The sequence below is a fragment of the Maniola jurtina genome, chromosome 26, assembly GCF_905333055.1.
Source record: "Maniola jurtina chromosome 26, ilManJurt1.1, whole genome shotgun sequence".
In the NCBI taxonomy this organism is placed as follows: domain Eukaryota; kingdom Metazoa; phylum Arthropoda; class Insecta; order Lepidoptera; family Nymphalidae; genus Maniola; species Maniola jurtina.
The window spans coordinates 1,704,672-1,731,936 of NC_060054.1; the positions used below are offsets into that span (position 1 = coordinate 1,704,672).

At 40.0% G+C, this 27,265-nt stretch overlaps 1 protein-coding gene across 2 annotated transcripts in view; it reads left to right on the forward strand.

Annotated features, from left to right (window-relative positions):
- Positions 1–377: 377 nt before the first annotated feature.
- LOC123878473 (unextended protein-like) overlaps positions 378–27,265 on the forward strand; it is a 40,390-nt gene continuing 13,502 nt past the window's right edge. Inside the window, exons 1-14 of one of the 2 annotated variants that reach the window (XM_045925646.1) lie at positions 378–936; positions 7,970–9,280; positions 10,272–10,374; positions 10,727–11,126; positions 12,752–12,924; positions 14,011–14,127; positions 15,962–16,133; positions 20,941–21,132; positions 21,484–21,630; positions 22,438–22,578; positions 23,237–23,376; positions 24,239–24,365; positions 25,428–25,474; positions 25,785–26,087. In XM_045925646.1, coding sequence (XP_045781602.1) covers positions 482–936; positions 7,970–9,280; positions 10,272–10,374; positions 10,727–11,126; positions 12,752–12,924; positions 14,011–14,127; positions 15,962–16,133; positions 20,941–21,132; positions 21,484–21,630; positions 22,438–22,578; positions 23,237–23,376; positions 24,239–24,365; positions 25,428–25,474; positions 25,785–25,871 — 3,612 coding nt within the window. In that variant the 5' untranslated portion in view covers positions 378–481 and the 3' untranslated portion in view covers positions 25,872–26,087. Of the gene's footprint in view, positions 937–7,969; positions 9,281–10,271; positions 10,375–10,726; positions 11,127–12,751; positions 12,925–14,010; positions 14,128–15,961; positions 16,134–20,940; positions 21,133–21,483; positions 21,631–22,437; positions 22,579–23,236; positions 23,377–24,238; positions 24,366–25,427; positions 25,558–25,784; positions 26,088–27,265 lie in introns of those variants that run through there. The other variant, XM_045925647.1, reaches the window with a different exon arrangement.

Here is a 27,265-nt window from a genome sequence, read left to right on the forward strand (position 1 = left end):
ACAGAACGGTATGAAGAAATAAAATGTCAAACCCAGCTGTTAATGTCAAAAGTATAATTATTTATCTGTACACAGAGCGTGGTCAGAGCAGACTTGCGACACGCTTGCAACTTTAACAATATTTTATTACTCTATTGAATTTACACATGTTTTGATTCTATGCTAAAAATGTTTGAAGCACGTAATAGAGACTAGAATATATCGAGTCAGCGTGTGACCGCAGTCTGCTGCAAGGGACGTCAGATTATATATTACATGCGTTGCCTTTTACTTTTAATCGCAAATTCACGATACTACAAGTCGTGAGTCTGTGAAGTTTATAAAACCGGATGTGACAACATTTTGTGGATTCCAAACTACTGCAGTTCCGGCAACAATTGCCGCCGGGCTGTCAAGCGAGAAACGCGAGAAAAACATGTCGCTATCTTCATAATAATTCACAGAATTTCTTGTTTTCTTTTCACCGCATTGTGTTTTAAAAATGGCTCCAGTGTCTTGTGCGTTGCGGACTTGTGGGATATTATTGTATTTAATATTTCAAGTGCATGCAACGAAGAATTTTACTGTGGAACCATGGATAGTGTCTCTAAAAGTGGAAGCGAAATCGTGTGTAAATGTTAAGTGTAAATATTCGTTATTAGTGAACGGTACTGAGTTCTTAGGGCATTATTCTTGGAAATTAACGTCTATAGAAGGTGCTAGGGGTAGCAGTTGTGATAATATATATTCTGATTACGAGTTAAATGAGGTGGAAACTACGCAATTGTATACGCGAGTTCGTGTCGTGGTGCCGAATGTAGTTGAAAGAATCTACTTTTGTTTACGCCATAGCGAGAAAGAACATAATCCGGTCGGCGGTACATGGGTTCACCAAGGTGGTGATATATTTTTGGAGCCAAGAACCGATGCTCAGGCGGCCGAAAATATGAATAAAAAGTAAGTTGTTTTATGCGTCTCTGTTTACGTTCTGTTCACTTACATAAATGGTTCGTAGTAAATTATCATCTAATTATTGTTAATATATGAATAGGTAATCGTAATTGTATAATTGTCTTTATCTTGTTAGGATTTTTTCAATATCTGCACTGTATCAATACCTTGGAGTCAGATACTTAATTTAATTATGGTCAAGTATGGAGCAACGCATAGGTAATCGTAATTGTATATTTGTCTTTGTAGGTTACACACATATTTAAAAATAAATGTTCGAGGAAAAGAAAACCTTCACTCAATATACGTCAAGACTTTTTGTATATGTTGTAAGGAAAATAAAAACCTAATTTTTACGAAGGAACTTGTGTCCTTTAATTATTTCATCATCAACACACTGAGGATTCCTTAGTCTTCACCTTGTTAAGATTTTTTCAATATCTGCCCTGCATCAATAATTTTGCAGACATATTCTAGAAACTAATATCTATGCCTGTGGTTTTCCAGATTTCCGTTAAAATATTCCGTTTCAAAGTTACACGGTCTTAAAAATTCACATACAAATCTTTGAGCCCCTGTAATTTTAAAACTACATATTTTTAGAAAAATCTAAAACACCACAGGCACAGATATTAGTTTCTAGAATATGTCTGCAAAATTTCATGGACTTTGGTTGCTTAATATCCAAATGAAATTGGAACTACGATTGTATGGAGTAAGTGACGGAGAGAGCCCTGTTAAGACAAAGAAGTAGGTAAACAATCAATCAGTTATCTTTATTGAAGTAGATAAATATAATATTATTTAATACTCTCTTTAATTTTAATGTTTAATTAATAATAAATCTATTGTAATTAACTGATGGTGATAATTATTATTATAATTGACTATATGATGCCCTGGCTTCTCCCCCGTGGATTCAGTCTTTTAAAAATCCTGTGGGGACTTTAATATTCCGAGATAAAAATTACTTGTGTCAATTCCCATGATGCAAGCTACCTCTGTACCAAATTTCATACCAATTGATGGGCTTTTAAATATCCTGTGGGAACTCTTTGTTCAGGATAAATGAAGGCTATGTCCTTCCCCGGGATGTAACCTAAGTCTGTCTGTCTGTCTGGATGACTGGCTGGCTGGCCGGCCAGACAGACAGACAGGCAGACAGTCTGTTTGTCTGTTATTTGCAGCACCAAAGCACTGAGTATGGATAATATTACTTTTTATAGAATTGTAGTTAGATAGTATTGTTTGTTACTTGTTATCTAAACTCACTATAACCTGTAGATAACACGGAAGCATAATAATCAACAAGCCCTTATTCACCTAACACATTCTTGCTTTTATAGCCTTGACCACCAAGTAAATAAACAAAGTTTTCAAGTGGTGTGCAATAAAATATTTATTAAAAAAACTTTTTTGTTTGTTTGAAAAAAAATAATAGCCATTTCAATCATCACACTATCACACTAATATTATAAAGCCGAAAGTTTGTATGTGTGTGTGTGTGTGTGTGTGTGTGTGTGTGTGTGTGTGTGTGTGTGTGTGTGTGTATGTTTGTTACTCCTTCACGCAAAAACTACTGGACGGATTGGGCTGAAATTTAGAATGGAGATAGGTTATACTCTGGATTAGCACATACGCTACTTTTTATCCCGGAAAATCAAAGAGTTCCCACGGGATTTTTAAAAAACTACATCCACGCGAACGAAGTCGCGGGTATCAGCTAGTGACTAATATTACCCTTTCCCCTCCAACTAAGCGTTAAGCTTGTGCTAGGAGTGGGTACGACGATAGTGCAATGGCCTGGGGTTTGAACCATCGACCTTTCGGTTTTCAGTCCACTCCTTTACCGGTTGAGCTATTGGGGCTCTATTCCATAGTTTTTTTCATGGTTCCATTCCATAGTTGTAACTAATAAAGTAAAAGCTATTTGAGTTTACTCCAGGGACTTGGCGAATTTCCAATTACTTTATGCTTCATGCTTGCTCAGTAATTACTTACTAAATTGAAGGGAATAGTTAAAAACCGGTCAAGTGTGAGTTAGAGTGACACACCAAGGGTACCAACTACCATACCATTGTACAAGAAATATCACTTTTTATTTTATTTCTAAGGTTTCGTACCTCAAAAGGAAAAACGGAACCCTTATAGGATCACTTTGTCTGTCTGTCTGTCTATTCGTCTGTCCGCCGTATAAACTTCAATATAATTTATTTATTGAACAATTCATTTCATTTATGTATTCATTAAGCCCTAATTCGCAGGAGCGTTAAAAAAGCGTTGCGTTAAACCCCGGCGTTGCACTGAAAATAAAAATTAAAAAAGCATTGTAGTGTGAACAGATACTTGGGAATGCATTTGTTCTAATTGAACGGACGTTAAAAAAGCTCTCGTGCGAATGAGGCCTTATACAGTGTCGCGAAAGATCTACACTATAACAGGCACAACTTTGATGCTGAAAAGTAAAATTGATGTGTTTTAAAAAATATATCTTCTACTGGAATTTTTGGCAAAACTAGAATTATTCTAGATGGGCATCTTAATAAACAAGTGTAAATTAAAAATTTATAACACCCCCGACAAGTGATGGTTACAGTAACGAGAAAAGACCTGATAACTTTCAAACGGCTGAACCGATTTTCTTGGACTATTCCGCGCCTACGATCCAAAGTATCCGAGCATTTTTCCAAAACATCATTTTCAAATAAATAATTATGTATCTAGGCAACGTCCATCTTGACAGCTTGACATATTTTGTCAATTGACATAATATTATGAACCTAACGGTTATCTAACCTTCTTTTCTATAAGAAAACTAGAAAAGAGCTGATAACTTTTAAACTGCTAAACCAATTTTTTTGGATTATAGCTAAGAACACTCTCGATCAAGCCACCTTTCAAACAAAAAAAACTAAATTAAAATCGGTTCATTCGTTTAGGCGCTACGATGCCACAGACAGATACACAGATACACAGACACACAGATACACACGTCAAACTTATAACACCCCTCTTTTTGGGTCGGGGGTTAAAAAATATAGGTAATAAATAATTCTTCTTAATAATTCTTTATTTGTATGGAAATCGCTAGGGAGCGCATTAGGGTTAGCAGTCTCTATTCCTGCCACGTCCTCTTGGGTAGAAATATCAATAGTTTATGACAGCTCGCAATGGGTATAACTATAATACCAACTTAGCTGATAGGGTTCCGTATCCGAAGGGCACCAACTGGACCCTATTACTAAGCCTCCGCTGTCCGTCCATCCGTCTGTTTGTGAGCGGGCTGTATCTTATGAACCGTTGGTAGAGTTGAATATTTCTATTGCTGCTATAAAAACACATAGTAAAAATATTAAAAAGTGTTATATATTTACGACCGCCTTGGCGCCCTGTGGTCTTATTAGCGGGAGGTCCTGGGTTCGATTCCCGGCAAAGGGAACGTGGAATGTTTGAATGTTCTGTCGTGGGAGGCTTCAGTTGTGCCTAGACCGGCAAAGACGTGCCGCCAAGCGATCTAGCGTTCCGGTACGATGCCATGTAGAAATCAAAGAGGTAGGTATAGGTTTAATAAAAACTGCCAGACCCCTTCCAGGTTAGCCCGCTTCCATCTCAGACTTCATCATCACTTACCAACACACGAGATTGCAGTCAAGGGCTAACTTGTATCTAAATATTAATCAAGAGTTTAGGTCATAGTCCGCCACGCTGACAGACGTCATACATCTTTGAGAACGTTATGGAGAGTTCTCCGGCATGTAGGTTTCTCTAGGACAGGAATATAATGTCATATAACTCAAAATTTAAATAACCCCATACACAAAAACCTCTATAAGAAAACTAGAAAAGAGCTGATAACTTTCAAACGGCTAAACCGATTTTCTTCAATTAAGAACACTCTCGATCAAGCCACCTTTCAAACAAAAAAAAACTAGATTCATATCGGTTCATTTGTTTAGGAGCTACGATGCCACAGACAGATACACACGTCAAACTTATAACACCTCTCTTTTTGGGTCGGGGGTTAAAAAATATCCTGTGCGATCGTGCGGAACCCTCCGTGTGCGACTCCGTGTCGAACTTGACCGATTTTTCATACTTTACGAGTGTACGCTCGCGATTCGGCCTTGAACCAGATTTTATTACGCAGCCTAGTTTTGCTAGCTATATCCGATGACTTGCCGACAATTTGTTGGGATTATCTATACTAATATTACAAAGAGGTAAAGTTTGTAAGTTTGTTTGTATAGGGCGTAATCTCTGAAACCACTGAACCGATTTTAAAAATTCCTTTACCAGTAAAAAGCTACATTATCTATATCTATACTAATAAATAAAATTGAAGTGTCGTGTCTGTTTGAATAGGCTAATCTTTGAAATGGCTAAACCTATTTTGACGTGACTTTCACAGACAAGTAGAGGATTAACCAAGGAGTAACAGTTTAAGAAATTAGTCACAATAATGAGTTTGACGTTAGTTACTCAAAAATTAGTCGATACTCTGACTAATTTCTTAAACTGAACACTTTCAAGTAAAGATTTTTATATAAACCTGTGCAGATGATACTGCCATTGGCGCTATTAGATTGCCAGAAGCCTACTTTGTCGTATTAGTTTACAAATTGCGAAAAACCAAATTGAATTTCGCGGGCAGACACATGCCCTGCACCTTAATTCAGCCAATCAAATTAATTGCAATGATTGATGCAGGTTTTACGGAATCGACCTGCAGATTAAAACACAGGCAAAAACTGCAGAAAAGTCAATCTTATTGAATGAAAGGCCTCTAGCCTCATAAGATCGCTCATAATATAGTAATATTAGATGTAATTTGTATGCGCCGTTTATGCCAGCTTAAAATATTACTGGCCCTCAGCCAGAACACAGTAGACTGGAGGGAATATTTCAATACGGATAAATAACTATCACAGTGTAACTTTCTGCTTCGTGGTAGGATTCTATCCCGAACACAAATATTTAGACCTTAAAATGTGTCTTAACAGGGCTTTCTCCGTCACTTACTCCATACAATCGTAGTCCCAATTTCATTTGAATATTAAGCAAACAAGGTCCATGAAATTTTGCACACATATTCTAGAAACTAATATCTGTGCCTGTGGTGTTTTGGATTTTTTCGAAAAATATGTAGTTTTAAAATTACAGGGGCTCAAAGATTTGTATGTGAATTTTTGAGACTGCATAACTTTGAAACCGAATATTTTAACGGAAATCTGGAAAACCACAGGCATAGATATTAGCTCCCGGAACGTTTCTACAAAATTCCATTGAGTATGATTGGTTAGTATTCCAATGAGAGACGAACTACGTTTGTATGAAGCGAGTGACGGAGAGACCCCTCTTAAAGGTACCTAGATGTTTGAAAATTCTTCATGCTTTGCGGCTGAGTTACGACTGGAGTGTGGTCGCTTTAACAACAATAAAATGGCCAAGTGCGAGTCGGACTCGTATACGAAGGGTTCCGGAACCTCCTATTAGGAGGTGGACGTCCTAACCACTAGACTATTAGGTACCTATCACAGACACAGTGGCGTGCATTTACGAAATTATTTATTTACTACTCTATCTATCTACTAGGTACTAATGAAAATTTCAATTAGGGTAAGCGGCGCTTTTACACAAGTTTAAAATACTGTTAAAAGTATGCTCCTGAAAAATAGCATATTATACCTACAATCGAAGATTATGTAAATGACAAAAACCGGCCAAGTGCGAGTCAGACTCGCGCACCGAGGGTTCCGTACCGTTGTGTGTGATGTAACCACAAATTCACGGTTTTCGGAATTATTCCTTTACTTGTGCTATAAGACCTACCTACCTGCCAAATTTCATAATTCTAGGTCAACGGGAAGTACACTATAGGTTTCTTGACAGACACGACGGACGGACAGACAGACAGACAACAAAATGATCCTGTAAGGGTTCTGTTTTCCTTTTGAGGTACGGAACCCTAAAAAGCATGGATTTGACTTGCTCCAGCAATGCGCGGGGCTGCAATCGCTTGTATGGCATATTATGCGGTATGGTATATTATTGTAAATTGAACACTTGAAAAGAGCAACCGCCGAGTTTCTTGCTGGTTCATCTCGGTAGGAACGGCATTCCGAACCAGTGGTAGATTGTTTTGACGATTCAAAAGCACTTGTAAAAAGTGTATTTGAATAAAAATCTTCTAAAAATCTATTCTATTCTTTTATGCCTCTATGAACTGCCCGCCACTGATCACAGCTTCAGGCAATTTTGTCAGTGCATGTGTTGAAAAGTGTAAAATTTTCCGAGTGCCAACTGCGTCACTATATACTCTACCTACCTGCCTAGTGCCTACCTACACACTTCTGATTTGTGAATGGAGTGATTCAATCATACTTATGCACGCGCTTGCGTAATACGTTTATGAGTAGATACACGTCTAACCAGATGTCTGGCAATGAATTTTATAGGCGCAGACAATAAAATCGCTGGCTAAAAAGCTTTTCATTCCGTCATTGCCGTAGACGACCATCGATGTATATGGATGGGCCCTTCGAAGATAAAAAACGTGCTCAAAAAGTCAAGAGAAATTGCAAAAGTCTCTTGACTTTGTCAATGACGATGACGTAAGATTTAAGTGTATTTTTGCGGACGGAATTGTATGGGAAAGGCTAATCCATATACATCGATGCCGTAGACGTATTAGCGTAAGGGCCGGGGTACATATGGCGGAGCGCAGCGCAGAGCATTTTTCACAGTCAAAATATTATCACTTTGCAGCAAACTTGAAGGTACTCTAAAGACCGATTCACACCAATTGCGTACACGTGACACGTGCGTAGTGACGCGAGTAAACCCCTAACACACCGGGTTACGCATACATCCACGATTTACGCAAGCGGTGTGCCATGTTGCATACTGTTCCATACATTACAACGCAATGGTACGCGCTACGTCTAGGCTTACGCAGCCTGTGTGAACGAGCTATTAGTGTCAAAATCAGTAACATGCAAGGGAACATAAAAACCTAACGTTAAAAATTCTTTGTTCACAGATTAGAGAGTGAAATCCAAGAGCAGCAGACACACAATGATCTCCAAGAGACCAGTACACAATGGGCCGATCTATCCCACGACACCGATGTCAATTATCTACCCGGTCTACCTAGACCAACCAGAGAAGAAGAAAATGATATAGAAGTGTTTATTAATGAAAAATATGTACCACTTAGTCATATAAGCGATGTAAATGCTGCAGAAATAATAAATTATAATGATTTTGCCAACGAAATAGAAACTTTGGATAGAAATACACAGGTAATAACAAACAATGATAATTTTAAAGAAGGTATAAATGAAATAACTAAAGGTTTTAATGCTAGGGCAAGAAACTATGATAATGGAGAAAGTCAAAGTGATATGAACAATGCAGAAGTTTTTAATTATAATGATTTTGCAAATCAGATACCGAATAGAAATACAGAGTCAATAATTAAAAATGATAATTTTAATGAATTGAACAGTGAAATAATCAATGAATTTAATGCTAAACCAAGGGAAGATATTAAAAATAACGTACAAAGTTTTATCAGTGATATTAATAATGCAGAAGTTATAAATTACGATACTAACAGAAATAGAGTACAAGAAATTGAAATCGAAACGCTTGATAGAAAGAAACGTGAAATAATTAAACACACAAACACAAAAGATAGCATTGATTCAATAGATAACAAGAACTTAAGTGATGGTATACATAACTATCATGATATCTCTAAAGATAACACTCAATATAGATTAAAAAGTGAAACTATAAAAGATAGTGAGACATTAAGTGATGTAATTAAAAACCATGATGATATCTCAAAAGATAACACTCAATATACATTAAAACGTGAAACAATAAATGATATAAAAGATAGTGAGGCATTAAGTGATGTAATTAAAAACTATGATGATATCTCTAAAGATAACACTCAATATACATTAAAACGTGAAACAATAAAAGATATAAAAGATAATGAAACATTAAGTGATGTAATTAAAAACCATGATGATATCTCAAAAGATAACACTCAATATAGATTTAAACGTGAAATAATCAAGGATAATGGCAAAGAAATAAAAGATGATAAGAAATCAAGTGATGTGATACAAAAGAATGGTGATGATAAGAACCTGGTGGTATCTAATGCACAAATGGGTGATATTCGTGATATAGGTGATCTAGGGGAGTACCCAATAGTCAGGGGTGATGGTTACCCAGTGATGATAGATGGCTTGAGGGTAGAGGATTCAGATAAGGAACCGAAGATCATTGACAGTGGAATTCCTAGCGTTTTGGCTGATAGTAAATTTGTACTCAGGTATGTTTTTATTATTGTACTAGCTGTGCCCGCGACTTCGTTCGCGTGGAATAGTGACCGCGCTTTATATTATAGCCACGGACGCTCAGGCGCGCGTGATTCTTTAAATTGACATAACTTTTTTATTTATGAACCGATTGACATGAAATAAACACTAAATGCTAAGTGAAGCTTACTATAATATATAAGGTGAAAACCGTATCTAAATCGAATAAGCCGTTTCTGAGATTAGCGTGCACAAACACACAGACAAACAGACAAACAGACAAAAAAAAATTAATTACAATTTCGGGTTCGGCATCGATATAATAACAACCCCTGCTACTTTTTTTTATATATTTCCATTGTACAGACACCACTTTTCTACAATTTTATTATATGTATAGATGTACAAGTCGGAGAGTGTGCACAGGAACTTTTCGATCTTGTCCCCCCTTCACCATTTTACCACCGAACCGCAAGACGTCGGGCGAGTTTCCATCCTTATGTCGTTGACATTCCATCTACACGCACGAAACGTTTTGCGTCTTCATTCCTCATACGCATGGCTAAGGTTTGGAATACTCTTCCGCGATCTGTGTTTCCTACCAATTACAATCCAGGTATCTTTAAAACAAGAGTGAATAGGCACCTTCTAGGTAAACACGTCCCATCTTAGACCGCATCATCACTTTCCATCAGGTGTGATTGTAGTCAAGCGCTTACCTATAGTGAATTTAAAAAAAAAAAGCAGGCGTTACTTTGCGGAAGTCCATGGTATATAAGAAACCAAAAGCTTCTTTTTTACCCGACTGCGCCAAAAGGAAGGGTTATAATTTTAGCAGTCTATGTATGTATGTTTGTGTGTATGTTTGTATCCAGATTCTGTGTGTGCCACCGTAGCGCCTAAACTACTGGGCCGATTTTGATGAATGAGGTGTCAATCGATTCGTCGTAATGGTCCGGGTGACATAGGCTCGGGTACGAAACTAAAAAATCGGACTCTCCACAGGTTGTTCGGTCAAGGGTTGACACCGCATACGGTCATCGCATTTACCCACGATATGCTGCCGTTTGGTCAGCCCTGCAAGTTCCTACTCAAAGGGGAGTATTTGGTACGTATTTCTCTTTCTGTACTGTTTCTCTGCGTCGCGCGTATTCGTCACTGATTAGGGTCGTGAACTCTGTTTCCATTAATCAAGAAATGGAACATTTTCTATTTAGTGCTACTCAACAAAAAACACTATGCTCAAGACTGGCCCCCAAACTTTTGACAGTTCTAAATTAAATAAAGTTTGTCTATCCTTTTCTTATTCATTCGTAAGAAAAGGATGCAAATAGTCTAAAATCCCGGAAAATCAAACAGTTACCACGGGATCTTTAAAAACCTAAATCACGCGGACGAAGTCGCGGGCATCCTCGAGTTTTCTATAAATATCTGCTATCTCACACATCCATTTCTTCCAGGCTGCTGAAGGTTCCGTGACCCCAACATCTGCGCTATTCGAAATTAGAGCACCGTCCCCCTTAATCGATTCCAAGCTATACATATGCGCCAAAAACCTGAGGCCGGGCGTACAGAACCCAGAACATGATGAGGAGAAATACCTCCACCAAGGCACGGAACCCTGGAAAATGTTGGCGACACATAACAAATTACTACCTTTATGGGTCTCTATATCCCTGATCCTGACTTGTTTGATGTTTTCGGCACTATTTTCTGGGTTAAACCTTGGGTTAATGTCCCTGGATAGAACAGAGTTGAAGATCATAGCCAATACTGGCACAGAGGAGGAGAGGAACTATGCGAAAGCCATCATGCCTGTAAGGGACCACGGGAACTATTTGCTGTGCAGTATTTTGTTAGGTAATTATCTATTCTATATACTATTCTAGATTATTTTAGCGACTTCATCAAGTAACTGAAGGCTGGAAGAGTTGGCTACACATTACAAATTACCTTACTACCTTTACGGGTCTCTACATCCCTAATTCTTACTTTTTCAATGTATTTGGCACTCTACCTCTATGGGTCTCTTCACCATGGGTTTGACTTGTTTGATGTTTTCGGCACTATTTTCTGGGTTAAACCTTGGGTTGATGTCTCTGGATAGAACAGAGTTGAAGATCATAGCCAATACTGGCACAGAGGAGGAGAGGAACTATGCGAAAGCGATCATGCCTGTAAGGGACCATGGGAACTATTTGCTGTGCAGTATTTTGTTAGGTAATTATCTATTTTATATACTATTCTAGATTATTTTAGCGACTTCATCAAGTAACTGAAGGCTGGAAGAGTTGGCTACACATTACAAATTACCTTACTACCTTTACGGGTCTCTACATCCCTAATTCTTACTTTTTCAATGTATTTGGCACTCTACCTCTATGGGTCTCTTCACCATGGGTTTGACTTGTTTGATGTTTTCGGCACTATTTTCTGGGTTAAACCTTGGGTTGATGTCTCTGGATAGAACAGAGTTGAAGATTGTAGCCAATACTGGCACAGAGGAGGAGAGGAACTATGCGAAAGCCATCATGCCTGTAAGGGACCATGGGAACTATTTGCTGTGCAGTATTTTGTTAGGTAATTATCTATTCGTTATACTATTCTAGATTATTTTAGCGACTTTATCAAGAAACTGAAGGCTGGAAGAGTTGGCTACACATAACAAATTATTTACTACCTTTATGGGTCTCTACATCCCTAATTTTTACTTTTTTAATGTATTCGGCACTCTACCTCTATGGGTTTAACTTGTTTGATGTTTTTGGCACTATTTTCTGGGTTAAACCTCGGGTTAATGTCCCTGGATAGAACAGAGTTGAAGATCATTGCCAATACTGGCACAGAGAAGGAGAGGAACTATGCGAAAGCGATCATGCCTGTAAGGGACCATGGGAACTATTTGCTGTGCAGTATTTTGTTAGGTAATTATCCATTCTATATACTATTCTAGATCATTTTAGTGACTTCATCAAGAAACTGAAGGCTGGAAAATGTTAGCGTCACATAATAGATTCTTTTCATCTGGTTTTTCAGCAATCTCTACCAGGCAACCTTTAGGAAAGGTTGCCTGGTAGAGATTGCTCTAAGCAATAAGGCCGCCTTTGCACTCTGTTTTTCTTCTTTCTGTGTTGTATTCCTTTACATTGTTTGTGTGCAATAAAGACTTCTATCTATCTATCTATCTTTATGGACCTTTTCAAGCAAAGACTTGGGGATAATCTTGAGGAGACCTAAGCCCAACTGATGGACTATAAAATTTGATTTTTTTGACGTGACAACGTCTTATAATTCGATAGAGCCGGCTAAACACGCACGCACGAAAAAACATGACTCATGCGGCGTTACCTCGCTCTGAGGCGTTCCATGTAAGGCTTGAAGTGCAAGCGAGAGCGCGGAACGAGCGACAAAGAAGCACAATCGGCCTTTGTTGTCACGTTCAACTATCGTCAGTAAACCGACTTTACAGACAACCAATTTTTTAGGAAATGTGGCGGTGAATTCCACGTTCACAATATTACTGGACGAGCTAACTTCTGGCTTGTTCGCGGTGATATTCTCAACTCTGGCGATCGTTCTGCTGGGCGAAATAACGCCTCAGGCGATTTGCTCGCGGCACGGGCTGATGGTGGGCGCCAAGAGCATCATGATCACCAAGGTGAGACAATAGGGATGATGACTCCTAGTCAAATCAGCGACTTTTTATCAAACGTAGCTTGTGTGAAATTCACAGATGTGACGTCATAACATTTGACGTAATTTACCGTACTTTTTTAGTGAGATCGATAATTTGAAATGGTTAGCAAACTTATAACTAGCATCGAATGTGGATTTTACGAATTTTGGAAGACACTCTATTTAATAATTAGTAAGAAATAATTTATTGTTGACATAGACATCATCTCCATTCCACGTTCACAATATCACTGGAGCTAACTTGTGGCATGTCCGCGGTGATATTCTCGACCCTGGCGATTGTGTTGCTGGGCGAAATAACGCTTCAGGCGATTTTTTCGCGACGCGGACTTTTTTAGGGTTCCGTACATCAAAGGAAACACGGAACCCTTATAGTATCACTTTGTTGTCTGTCTGTCTGTCCGTCCGTCGTGTCTGTCAAGAAAATTATAGGGTACTTCCTGTTGACCTAGAATCATGAAATTTGGCAGGTAGGTAGGTCTTATAGCACAAGTAAAGGAATAAATCTGAAAACCGTGAATTTTTGTTTACATAATTAAAAAATAATTAAAATGTGTTTCAATTTTCAAAGTAAAATAATCCATACCAAGTGGGGTATCATATGAAAGGGCTTTACCTGTACATTCTAAAACAGATTTTTATTTATTTTTACATAATAGTTTTTGATTTATACATGATAAAATGTCGAAAAAATACCCGAGTACGGAACCCTCGGTGCGCGAGTCCGACTCGCACTTGGTCGGTTTTTTATTTATTTTATTTTTTAATATTTATGTTTTATCACCAACGAAAATCAGCGTTGTATGTTTTTGTGTATGTGCAAGGTATACAGCATTTATGCTCAGTTGGGACCTTTTTCCGGGTTGTGCCACACATGGACACAATTTATTCCGGCGCTTCTTCTGCTTGAGGTCTTCAGACTTTAATGCTCAAGCATTAGACGCGCCGGGATAACCTAACCCATAGGTATAACTGGTGGTATGTGGCACAGCTTTCAAAAATAAACGTTTTTTCTTTCTTTCTTTTTTCTAACATTCGTGTTTTTCAGGCAGTAATGGCGCTGACAGCCCCGCTGGCTTTCCCGGTCAGCAAATTACTGGACTACTTCCTTGGAGAGGAGATTGGTAACGTCTACAACAGGGAGCGCCTCAAGGAGCTAGTCAAGGTATGTGTAACACTAGCTTATGCCCGCGACTTTGTTCGTGTGGACAAAGTCCACACTTACGTCCATACTAAAATCCATACTTCCATACTTATATAATATTATAAATGCGAAAGTGTGTCTGTCGGTCTGCTACGTTTTCACGGCCAAACCGCTGAACCGATTTTAATGAAAGGTACAGACTTGGAATACATCCCGGGGAAGGACATAGGCTACTTTTTATCCCGGAAAATCTTAGAGTTCCTACGGGACTTTTAAAAAACCGAAATACGCGCGGGCGAAGCCGCGGGCATCCTCTAGTAAAAAATATAAATATATATAGAAAATAGGGGTTGCCATATTTTACCTGCTTAGGGGTTTGAATATTCAAAAATCCTTTCCTATCAGATATTTACATCATAATAGCTACCGTATGTCAAACAGCCCGATCCGCCCAGTACTTTGAGTGTACGTTGATAGATCAGTTGATCAGTCAGTCAGCTTTTTAGGGTTCCCTCTTCAAAAATCCATCTTTGATTTTCCAGGATAAAAAGCCTATGTCCTTCCCCGGGATGTAAGCTAACTCTGTACCAAATTTCATCAAAATCGGTTAAACCGTTGGGCCGTGAAAAGTCAGCAGACAGACACACACACTATCGCATTTATGATATTAGTATGGATAATACGTATATCGGTCCTTATCGTCACAATGATAATATGTAGTCAAAACAAGACAACGCTCGATTTGCAACACCTGTGACGTCTCGTTAGCTAAATATATTCGCGCTCACAATCTAACTTCGCTAACAGTTCCATGCCAAAAGGTTACTTTGTACCAACGTCTGCGATTCTTTTACTAACCATACCAAACCATTAAGTACTAAAGTGATTAAGTATTGTTACTAACTAGTTAGTGTTTAAGTACTAACATAGTAATTAAGTTTTTTATTGTTACTAACACTCAAATGGATCTTGTTGTCATATAAATAAATGAATTGAATTAAATTACCCAAAGGAGTATGGGAAAACTGCCAAACCCCTTTCAGGTTAGCCAGCTTCCATCTTAAATTGCATAATCACTTACCACCAGGTGAGATTGCAGTCAAAGGGCTAACCTGTATCTGAATAAAAAAAAATACTGCATCACTAATGCTATAAAGAGGGTATTTTTAGGGTATTTTTCAGGCAGGGTAGCAGTTTTATATCACAAGTAAAAGTAAAGGGGGAAAACCCCAGTGAATTTGTGCCGGCAATTGATTTATTACCAACCTGCTAGTTGATTCCCTAACTCGGTGTCTAGCACTAAGAGCTCGTTCACACAGGCTGCGTAAGCCTAGACGTAGCGCGTACCATTGCGTTGTAATGTATAGAACTGTATGAAACATGGCACACCGCTTGCGTGGCGTGAACGTTCAGGTAGACGTGATTCCTGCAGCTGTGTGAATATTATTGTAAATTGAACATTGAAAAGAGCAACCGCAGAGTTTCTTGCTGGTTCTTCTCGGTAGGAACGGCATTCCGAACCAGTGGTAAATTATTTGACGATTCAAAAGCACTTGTAAAAGTTTATTTGAATAAAAATCTATTCTATTTTATTCTATTCTGTGCCTACGTGTTTACGCGCGTCACTACGCACGTGTCACGTGTACTTGCTGCATACGCAATTGGTGTGAATCGGTCTTTAGTCATAGCCACTGAGGTAGGTTTGTTCTACATTGGTGGTTCACTGGTTGACAGTAAAACATTTTTTCGTAGAAAACCATCAATGGATTAAAAAATGAGCTCGGTATCATTCAGTGTTAGACACTAAGTTAGTGAATCACCTCACAGGACAATAATGTACTATTGTTTGTCCCAGGTAACGACAGGTGTGAACGACCTGGACAAAGACGAGGTAAACATCATCTCCGGAGCCCTGGAGATGCGCAAGAAAACCGTCTCCGACGTGATGACCAAGCTGGAGGACGTGTTCATGCTGCCCATCACGTCCGTGCTCGACTTCGAGACCATGTCCGAGATCGTCAAATCCGGTGAGGCTTTTTTTTTTTTAAATTATATAGACTAGCGCTTGGCTGCAATCAGACCTGCTAGCAAGTGATGATGCAGCCTAAGATGGAGCGCGCTTGCCTAGAAGTTGCCTATTCACTCTTGACTTGAAGGTACCCATATTATAGGTTGAAGGGAAAACTGACGCCGGAAGGGCGTTCCATATCCTAGGGGTTAGAATGTCGGTGAGCACAGCTCTTGGCCCACCACTGGGACGATTCGTGCTCCCAAACACCGTCAGTGGCATGCCGGAACCACAGCACGCCAACCAACCCGAGGACCACACTGTGAACGACGGACCCCCCCCGTGTCTATCATCCACAGGTCCTCCCGAGGGCTAGGGTTCGCGGGAAGGGCAATTCCCTTTCCACGTTCCCCATCCTCAACATCTCCCTCGCCCGTCACCAAACTGGACACGCGAGAAACCGGTAGGGCAGCCAGCAAATGCATGGGTGATGAAACATTCATCACCCAACACAGCCACACCCTCCGCTCCTGGGGCTATGCCCCATGGGTGCGTCTACTGCACCCTCTGCTCGGAACTCTTACGACATGCGGACAACACCCCCTTCCTGCCAGGTCAATTACGGCTAACAATATCCCATGAAGGGAAATCGTTAACAGTGTGACCAGGATTACCCACAACACTCAGGCACACGAGGAGGTTACCTGGCTGGCACCCCAAGCATTCGATCCTGCTCTAAGACTGGGACGTAAGACAAGACAGATCTGTACCACACTCCATACAGAAATATCTTAGAAAATCAATGTTCTTTGGACCACATTAAAATGTTTTTCCCATTTTGGATTTGATATGGATAAAATTAGAGCCTCAATAGCTCAACAGTTGAGGAGCGGACTGAATTCCGAAAGGTCGGCGGTTCAAACCCCACCCGTTGCACTATTGTCGTACCTACTCCTAACACAGCTTTGCGCTTAGTTGGAGGGGAAAGGGGAATATTAGTCATGATTAGCATGGCTAATAATCTTTTAAAAAAAGAAAAAATATTCCCATTTTTGCATCAAAATGTATTTCAACCATTTTATTAATTTGCAAGTACCTACCTAGGTGTGTAATGTTCGTAATCAGAACAATCAGAATCCTCCAATACACCCATATATCAATTGTTTGATATCATTCAATTTTCGCCATTTACCGGTTTGAAAAATGGATGCCATTTTTTAACCCCCGACCCAAAAAGAGGGGTGTTATAAGTTTGACGTGTGTATCTGTGTATCTGTCTGTGGCATCGTAGCGCCTAAACGAATGAACCGATTTTAATTTTGTTTTTTTTTTTTTTGTTTGAAAGGTAAGCTTGATCGAGAGTGTTCTTAGCTATCATCCAAGAAAATCGGTTCAGCCGTTTGAAAGTTATCAGCTTTTTTCTAGTTACTGTAACCTTCACTTGTCGGAGGTGTTATAAATTTTAATTTACACTTGTCTAATTAGAAAAAAGGCCATACTCGACTAATCATCTTGTTGCCTTATTTGTTATACTCAATTTATATAATCGGATGGCCTTTTGAGCTATTGAATCTTAAGAGGAGAATAATAATAATTTAACTTGAGTCTTTTATAAAGTTGAAAACTAAAACCCGACTGTGATCGTTTTAATAAACGCTGATATATTAGAGTAAAATTGTTTTTCTATCGCTTTGTTTATTTTAATATTACTGTACATTTATATTCATGAGCTCAGAATTTTCTCTTCTTTAATTTGACATCCCTCTCGATACAATAGCAAAAAAAGATTTTGGAGACCCCCACTTTTTTGATTAGGTAATTTAGGTAATTTTTTTTTTGTATAAAATATAGCCTATGTCACCCGGACCTTTAAAACGAATTGGTTGACACCTCATTCATCAAACTCAGCCCAGTAGTTTTGGCACTACCATGGAACACACAGAATCTGGATACAAACATACATCCATACATACATAGCCTGCTAAAATCATAACCCTTCTTTTTGGCTTTGCCGCAGTCGGGTAAAAATGACATTCTTTAATGCCCAGTATAGAAAACTAATTTCGGAGTCTGGAGCCCTTCCAACGTCGCTGCCACGTAAACTATTTCGATACATACCCCGCAGATGAATTATTAGCGGACTTAAAATTCGTCGCTGAATAGGCTAGTCATTTCACGTGGATTTTTTTATTTTTAGGGTTCCGTACCTCAAAAGGAAAAACAGAACACTTTGCTGTCTGTCTGTCTATCCGTCTGTCCGTCCGTCGTGTCAATCAAGAAAATCTAAGGGTACTTCCGTTGACCTAGAATCATAAAATTTGGCAGGTAGATAGGTCTTATAGCTCAAGTCTTTAAAGGACATTTTATTGACCAACTTCTGTTGTCTGGATTATTTTCTTTCAATATAATAAAATGATCCTTACATGAAAAAAAGCGTTGTAATAAATTACAGAAATAGTTTACGCTACAGCCTTGGACGGGGTCCAACATCGATTCACATCAAGCGTGTGTATTTTTAGAGTTCCGTACCTCAAAAGGAAAAAGGAACCTTCATAGGATCTGTCTGTCTGTCGTGTCTGTCAAGAAAACCTATAGAGTACTTCTCGTTGACCTAGAATCATGAAATTTGGCATAGGCCTTGTAGCACAAGTAAAAGAAAAAATCCGAAAACCGTGAATTTATGGTTATATCACAAAAAAATAAAAAAATAAAAATAAAAATGTGTTTATGAACAAATAATAATAAGTATTTTCAATTTCCAAAATAACTATACTAAGTGGGGATACTATATGAAAAGGCTTTACCTGTACATTCTATAATAAACAGGTTTTTATTTATTTTTATGCATAAGATTTATGCAAAACATTTATTGTAAAATGTTGGAAAAAATACGTGATTACGGAACCCGTGGTGCGCGAGTCTGACGCGTACTTGGCTGTTTGTTTATAACATCACTTTGAGGAATGAACCACGTTATCAGATGACATGTGATAAATAAGGCTACCGTCCTATATCTAAAAAGCTGTTAGCTACAAAAAATAGTTTTTCAGTTATCACCAAAAAAAATCGGCCAAGTGCGAGTCCGACTCGCGCACCGAGGGTTCCGTATTTAGGTATTTTTTTGACATGTTGCACGATAAATCAAAAACTATTATAAAATAAATAAAATCCGTCGTGTCTGTCAAGAAAACCTAAAAGATAGTTCCCGTTGACCTAGAATCATGAAATTTAGCAGGTAGGTAGGTCTTATAGCACAAGTACAGGAAAAAATCCGAAAACTGAATTTGTAATTACATCACAAAAAAAAATGTGTTTCAAATTTCAAAGTAAAATAACTATACCAAGTGGGGTATCATATGAAAGGGCTTTACCTGTACAGTGCGTACATTCTAAAACAGATTTTTATGCATATGTTTTTGATTTATCGTGCAAAATGTTTACTCGAGTACGGAACCCTCGGTGCGCGAGTCTGACTCGCACTTGGCCGGTTTTTTGCTGAAAATACGGAACCCTGAAAATAGTTTACGCTAGAACTTACAGCCTTGGACTTGAAAAAAAAATCTATTTCTTCGAACTGACTGACATGACATGATGAGACTGAATATTATACGTACGTCATAAGTTTGAATATATGTAACTGTGGTGTGACTCACGGCATATTAAAATTAGCCCCAATGCTATTGAAAATGAAGTAATATATTTACATGGAAAATTAGCTCTTCCGTCCGAACACATCCGTCTGTCATTTTGTTTAGGATATTATATTATGAGTAAAACACAAAAATGTTTCTACCTACGACTTACGTACAGACCTAAAAACAATCCAACCGATCGCGACCCAAAAACTGCTTTCATTATAAAGGTAATAATATCCATAATCCATACTTCCATACTAATATTATAAATGCGAAAGTGTGTCTGTCTGTCTGTCTGTCTGTCTGTCTGTCTGCTACGTTTTCACGGCCCAACCGCTGAACCGATTTTAATGAAATTTGGTACAGACTTGGAATACATTCCGGGGAACTATTCCGGGGAATAGGCTACTTTTTATCCCGGAAAATCAAAGAGTTCCCATGGGATCTAAAAAAATCGAAATCCACGCGGGCGAAGCCGCGGGCATCCCCTAGTAATATTATAAATGCGAAAGTGTGTCTGTCTGTCTGTCTGCTACCTTTTCACGGCCCTTAACCGATTCTGGCGAAATTTGGTACTAGGTTAGCTTATATCCCGGGGACGGACATAGGCATTTTTTATCCCGGAAAATCAAAGAGTTCCCACGAGATTCCCAAAAACCCATCTGCTTAACCGATTTGTATGGGGTACCGAGGTAGCTTGCGTCCTTATAATTGACATAGGCAACTTTTTATCCCGGAAAATCAAACAATTCCCACGGGATCTTTGAAAACCTAAATCCACGCGGACGAAGTCGCGCGCATCCTCTAGTTATTAACGTTGGAAAAATACCAGAGTACGGAACCCTAAGTGTGCGAATCTGACTCGCACTTGGCCGGTTTTTACCTGTATCAACCCCCGCAGAATACCAGTTTTATCCCTACTCCCAGGTTAGGAACCATGGCACCATGGAAGTTTATCACCAATTCAAGCGTGGCTATAACACAGATTTGTTTTTATTTTATTTTATTTTATTCGACTAACCTACAACTTTTATACATAAAATATTTACAAAGATATAATTGTTTATAGCTAAAAAGATACATAGTATAAACGTTAATAAAAGGCTAGTACAAAAGATTTAAATACAATGATATTTTAAAAGGTTAGTAGGTAGTAAAGTGGGGTAAGTTGCAATAATGAGTTGTTTCCAGGTTTCTCTCGCATCCCAGTATACGAGAGCGCTCGCACCAACATAGTGACGGTGCTCTTCATCAAGGACCTGGCCTTCGTGGATCCTGACGACAACACTCCTCTGCGCACGCTGTGCCAGTACTACCAGAACCCCTGCAACTTCGTCTTCGAAGATGTCACCTTGGATGTCATGTTCAAGCAGTTTAAAGAAGGTAACTTTGATGCAAATGCCCGTTAAAGCAGTGAAAACAAGACAGCATGGTTGCAAAGAGCATTTTTGGGCTCACTTCGCTCGTATAAAGTATTTAATAGTAATATCCAAGATCCACTTTTTCTTTTTTTATTACAGTTGCAATCTATGACGTCCTCCTAACCACGCAAAATGTCCTCGTAACCACACTATTATTATCTCTTAACCACACGAAACGTCCTCGTAACCACACAAAACGTCTTTGTAACCACACAAAACTTCTTCATAACCACACAATTTTATAAGCTATAAAAAAATGACGTAACTTATTGTCCTAAAAAGGAATTTCTCAACATCTTTTTTAATATTTTAGGTCACAAAGGTCACATGGCATTCGTCCACCGCATCAACAACGAAGGTGAAGGCGATCCCTTCTACGAAACCATCGGTTTAGTCACTCTCGAAGACGTCATCGAAGAGATGATTCAGGCTGAGATCGTCGACGAAACTGATGTATTCAGTGAGTTACTAACAAGTCAATTTTCAGTTACTAATCAGTCACCAACCAGTCTCTCTCTAGATAACTACTAGTATAACCAAGGAAGGTGAAGACGACTCCTACGAAACCATCGGTCTAGTCACTCTCGAAGACGTAACGAACCGAGTCAATTCAATTCAATTTTCTTAATGCGAATATGGGTAAACAGTAGAGATGTTATAAAAACAAAAAGATACAGCCAAATTCAGCCTATTAGTAAGGTTATTAGTATCAGTAAGTTACTAAACAGTCACTCATCAGTCACTCTCTAATCAAATTTAGTTATCAGTTCCTCACCTCATCAGTCAGTCGGCAGACAGTACCCATTCAAAAAATAACTTATATGTAGACAATAAACTTTATATGTATTATTTTACTAGCTGTGCCCGCGACTTCGTTCGCGTGGAATAGTGACTTTTCGCGCTTTATATAGCCACGGACGCTCAGGCGCGAGGCGCCGTGATTCTTTAAATTGACATAACTTTTTTATTTATGAACCGATTGACATGAAATAAACACTAAATACTAAGTGAAGCTTACTACAATATATTAGTGAAAACCGTATCTAAATCGAATAAGCCGTTTCTGATATTAGCGTGCACAAACACACAGACAAACAGACAAAAAGACAAACAGACAAACAGACAAAAAAAAATTAATTACAATTTCGGGTTCGGCATCGATACAATAACAACCCCTGCTACTTTTTTTTATATATTTCCATTGTACAGACACCACTTTTCTACAATTTTATTATATGTATAGATATATTCGACTTTTTCCCAACAGCGGACAACAGATCGAAACGTCGTCGCAACCGCCCTCTGAACAAGTTGCAAGATTTCGCCGCGTTCGCTGAACGTCACGAAAACCAACGCATTCATATCTCACCGCAACTCACGCTTGCCACTTTCCAGTTCCTTAGCACCAGTGAGTATAGCCTTTTTATAATCTGTATACAGAATCCAACTTATACGACTCTTAACATTGACTTAACCACACAAAACATACTTATAACCACACAAACATCCTCATCAACACTTTAAATGCTCTCGAACCCACACAAAACGACACGTAATCACACGAAACCACACAAAACGACGTCAAAACCACACAAAACGAAGAAACCACACGAAGCAACGTCGCAACCGCCCGCAGTATAAGCTGCAAGATTTCGCCGCTTTTGCCGAGTTTTCGCCACTCGGCCTACCACTATGCCTAATTGGAATGATTTTTGATTTTGATTTTGATTTTTGAATTGATGCCTAAAAGGAAAAAGTCAATTAGATTTTGTATCGGAATTGTGAAACTCTCTAATATTTCAATAGGTTAGAAGAAAGTGTCTATGTGACCAAATGAAACTTACTCATAACGACACAATGAAATTCTTCCTTACCACATGAAATGTATTCTTAACCACACAAAACGTCCTCGTAACCACACAAAATCTCGTAACCACACACAACGCCCTCGTAACCACACAAAGAGTTGTTCGTCATATTTGTATTTAGTTATATATCCAAACTAAACATCCTCTTTACCAGTCCAAACAAGATTTTTACTATCTAAAGTGGCCATTTTGTTTCAGGCGTAGACGCATTCAAGCCAGATATGGTCTCAGAGACTGTTCTACGTCGCTTATTGAGACAGGACGTCATACAATACATCAAGATGAAGGGAAAAACCAAAGGCGAGCCTAGCACATACGTCTTCCAGCAGGGAAAACCGGTGAGACTTCGATAAAACTTCTATCACGCTAATATTGTTTTAAAGCTTCTGTATTATACAAATCTCATTGACTGGGCAGGGTTCTTTTTAATTTATTTATTACTAGAGGATGCCCGCGGCTTCGCTCGCGTGGATTTCCTGTAGGAACTCTTTGATTTTCCGGGATAAAAAGTAGCCTATGTCCTTCCCCGCGATGTATCCCAAGTCTGTACCAAATTTCATTAAAATCGGTGCAGTGGTTGGGCCGTGAAAACGTAGCAGACAGACAGACAGACAAACAGATAGACAGACACACTTTCGCATTTATAATATTAGTATGGATAAGTAATTTATAATGCACTAACCCGAATTACTTACACACTAGATGATGCCTGCGTCTTGATGATTATGACTTCGTGCGCGTGGATTTAGGTTTTTTTTAAATATCCCGTGGGAACTGTTTGCTTTTGCGGGATAAAAACTTGCCAAAGTCAATTTCTGAGAAGCCAGCTACCTCTGTACCAAATTCCATAAAAATCTGTTAAATGGATGGGTCTTTGAGAATTCCATGGAAACTCTTTGATTTTCCAGGATAAAAAGTATGTCCTTCCCCAGGATGATAGCTAACGGTGTACTAAATTTCATCAAAATCAGTTAAACTATTGGGCCGTGAAAAGCTAGCAGACAGACAGACAGACACACTTTCGCATTTATAATATTAGTATGGATGGATTATTGTAGGTGTATTGTAGTAGCTCATGTGAATGAGCAAGATAGAAGAGAATACGGGAGAAAAAAGTGCATTTTTTGTCTCTCTCATTTAACTTATGCATGAAAGAGATGCAATGCGACACCTATAGCCTTTTTGTTTCTCTCTCTCTAGGTGGATTACTTCGTCCTCATCCTGGAGGGTCGCGTGGAGGTGACGGTGGGTCGCGAGAACCTCGTGTTCGAAGCCGGACCCTTCACGTACTTTGGGGTTCAGGCCCTCACACAGAACGTTGGAGTTGGTAAGAGTTACTATAACAAGTATCTGACCTTCAAAATATAGATAGATAGACAGATAGATAGATAGAAGTCTTGTAGAAAGATGTACCTACTTTGAATAAATGATTTTGATTTTAACCCCCGACCCAAAAAGAGGGGTGTTATGTTTGACGTGTGTATCTGCGTATCTGTCTGTGGCATCGTAGCTTCTAAAGTAATGAACCGATTTTAATTTAGTTTTTTTTGTTTGATAGGTGGCTTGATCGAGAGGGTTCCTAGCTATAATCCAAGAAAATCGGTTCTGCCGTCTGAAAGTTATCAGCTCTTTTCTAGTTACTGTAACCTTCATTTGTCGGGGGTGTTATAAATTTTTAATTTACACTTGTAGTATAGTTCGTTACAGGCTGATATGACAATCGGGGTATGAGGCGGGGGGACGCTTCGTCACTCGCGCTATCCCGCGTCGGGTTAGCACGGTGGGTGTGAGGGGTGTCACCACACCGATTGCCATCTCGACCTGTCGCGAGCTATAGTATATATAGTCCTTTTTACTATACTCCTAACACCACTATCTCTTTTTGCGGAAGGATCTGGGAAACCATTATTATTGTCCCAAGAAAAGCCCGGCCCGGCTGAGTTTCTTGTGGGCTCTTCTCAGACTTGGGCGCGTTTAGAACCCTCGTAGCTTTTAAGTTAACGTAATTAATTATCACCACTACATCATCGTTTGACAATTAGAAAGTGTGCAATAGTACTCAATTTGAATAAATGACTGACTTTGACTAACTTATGCCCGCAACGTCTGCTTGGACTAGGTACACAAACAACCCCCTGTTTTACCCCTTCGACCTATAGGATATCTAGATGATAAAATGTACACTGAACTGTGTAAACTATCTACCGGTCGTAAGTAACGGACGTGACCTTGGGCCGTCCGCTACTGAGAACTCAACACCGACTCCGATAGAATCTTGGCAATCCGCGTTCAAAACAACTGTGCTCACCTGTCGGCCACGGCTTACGGTCACGTCCGATTGCTTATTTCTGCCTTAACAACGACTACATCATACTTCTTTGTTTTCCAGCGGAATCCCCCACTCCGTCAGCGATGGGTTCCCTCCAAAACATTAACATGGAAGCGATGCTACGTCACACGTTTGTACCGGACTACTCCGTCAGAGCCGTCGCCGATGTCTACTATCTCACTGTCAAACGGTAACCGCTCAAGCTTTGACGACCCCACTGGCGCTGTGGTAAGCGCTGTGGCCTTATTAGTGGGAGGTCCCGGGTACCATTCCCGGCAGGTTCTAAATTACTGGTCTAGTCTGGTGGGAGGTTTCGGTCGTGGCTAGTTACCACGCTACCGGCAAAGCCATGCCACTAATCGATTTAGCGTTTCGGTATGTTGCCGTGTAAAACAAAGGGGCATGGGTTCAATCAACATGGAAGCGATGCTGCGTCACACGTTCGTACCGGACTACTCCGTCAGAGCCGTCACCGATGTCTACTACCTCACTGTCAAACGGTAACCGCTCAAGCTTTGACGACCCCCCTGGCGCTGTGGTAAGCGCTGTGGCCTTATTAGTGGGAGGTCCCGGGTACCATTCCCGGCAGGTTCTAAATTACTGGTCTAGTCTGGTGGGAGGTTTCGGTCGTGGCTAGTTACCACGCTACCGGCAAAGCCATGCCACTAATCGATTTAGCGTTTCGGTATGTTGCCGTGTAAAACAAAGGGGCATGGGTTCAATCAACATGGAAGCGATGCTGCGTCACACGTTCGTACCGGACTACTCCGTCAGAGCCGTCACCGATGTCTACTACCTCACTGTCAAACGGTAACCGCCCAAGCTTTGACGACCCCCCTGGCGCTGTGGTAAGCGCTGTGGTCTTATTAGTGGGAGGTCCCGGGTTCCATTCCCGGCAGGTTCTAAATTACTGGTCTAGTCTGGTGGGAGGTTTCGGTCGTGGCTAGTTACCACGCTACCGGCAAAGCCATGCCACTAATCGATTTAGCGTTTCGGTATGTTGCCGTGTAAAACAAAGGGTCATGGGTTCAACATGGAAGCGATGCTGCGTCACACGTTTGTACTGGACTACGCCGTCAGAGCCGTCACCGATGTCTACTGCCTCACTGTCAAACGGTAACCGCTCAAGCTTTGACGACCCCCCTGGCGCTGTGGTAAGCGCTGTGGTCTTATTAGTGGGAGGTCCCGGGTTCCATTCCCGGCAGGTTCTAAATTACTGGTCTAGTCTGGTGGGAGGTTTCGGTCGTGGCTAGTTACCAAGCTACAGGCACAGCCATGCCACTAATCAATTTAGCGTTTCGGTATGTTGCCGTGTAAAACAAAGGGGCATGGGTTCAACATGGAAGCGATGCTACGTCACACGTTTGTACCGGACTACTCCGTCAGAGCCGTCGCCGATGTCTACTATCTCACTGTCAAACGGTAACCGCTCAAGCTTTGACGGCCCCCCTGGCACTGTGGTAAGCGCTGTGGCCTTATTAGTGGGAGGTCCCGGGTTCCATTCCCGGCAGGTTCTAAATTACTGGTCTAGTCTGGTGGGAGGTTTCGGTCGTGGCTAGTTACCACGCTACCGGCAAAGCCATGCCACTAATCGATTTAGCGTTACGGTATGTTGCCGTGTAAAACAAAGGGGCATGGGTTCAACATGGAAGCGATGCTACGTCACACGTTTGTACCGGACTACTCCGTCAGAGCCGTCGCCGATGTCTACTACCTCACTGTCAAACGGTAACCGCTCAAGCTTTGACGGCCCCCCTGGCACTGTGGTAAGTGCTGTGGCCTTATTAGTGGGAGGTCCCGGGTTCCATTCCCGGCAGGTTCTAAATTACTGGTCTAGTCTGGTGGGAGGTTTCGGTCGTGGCTAGTTACCACGCTACCGGCAAAGCCATGCCACTAAT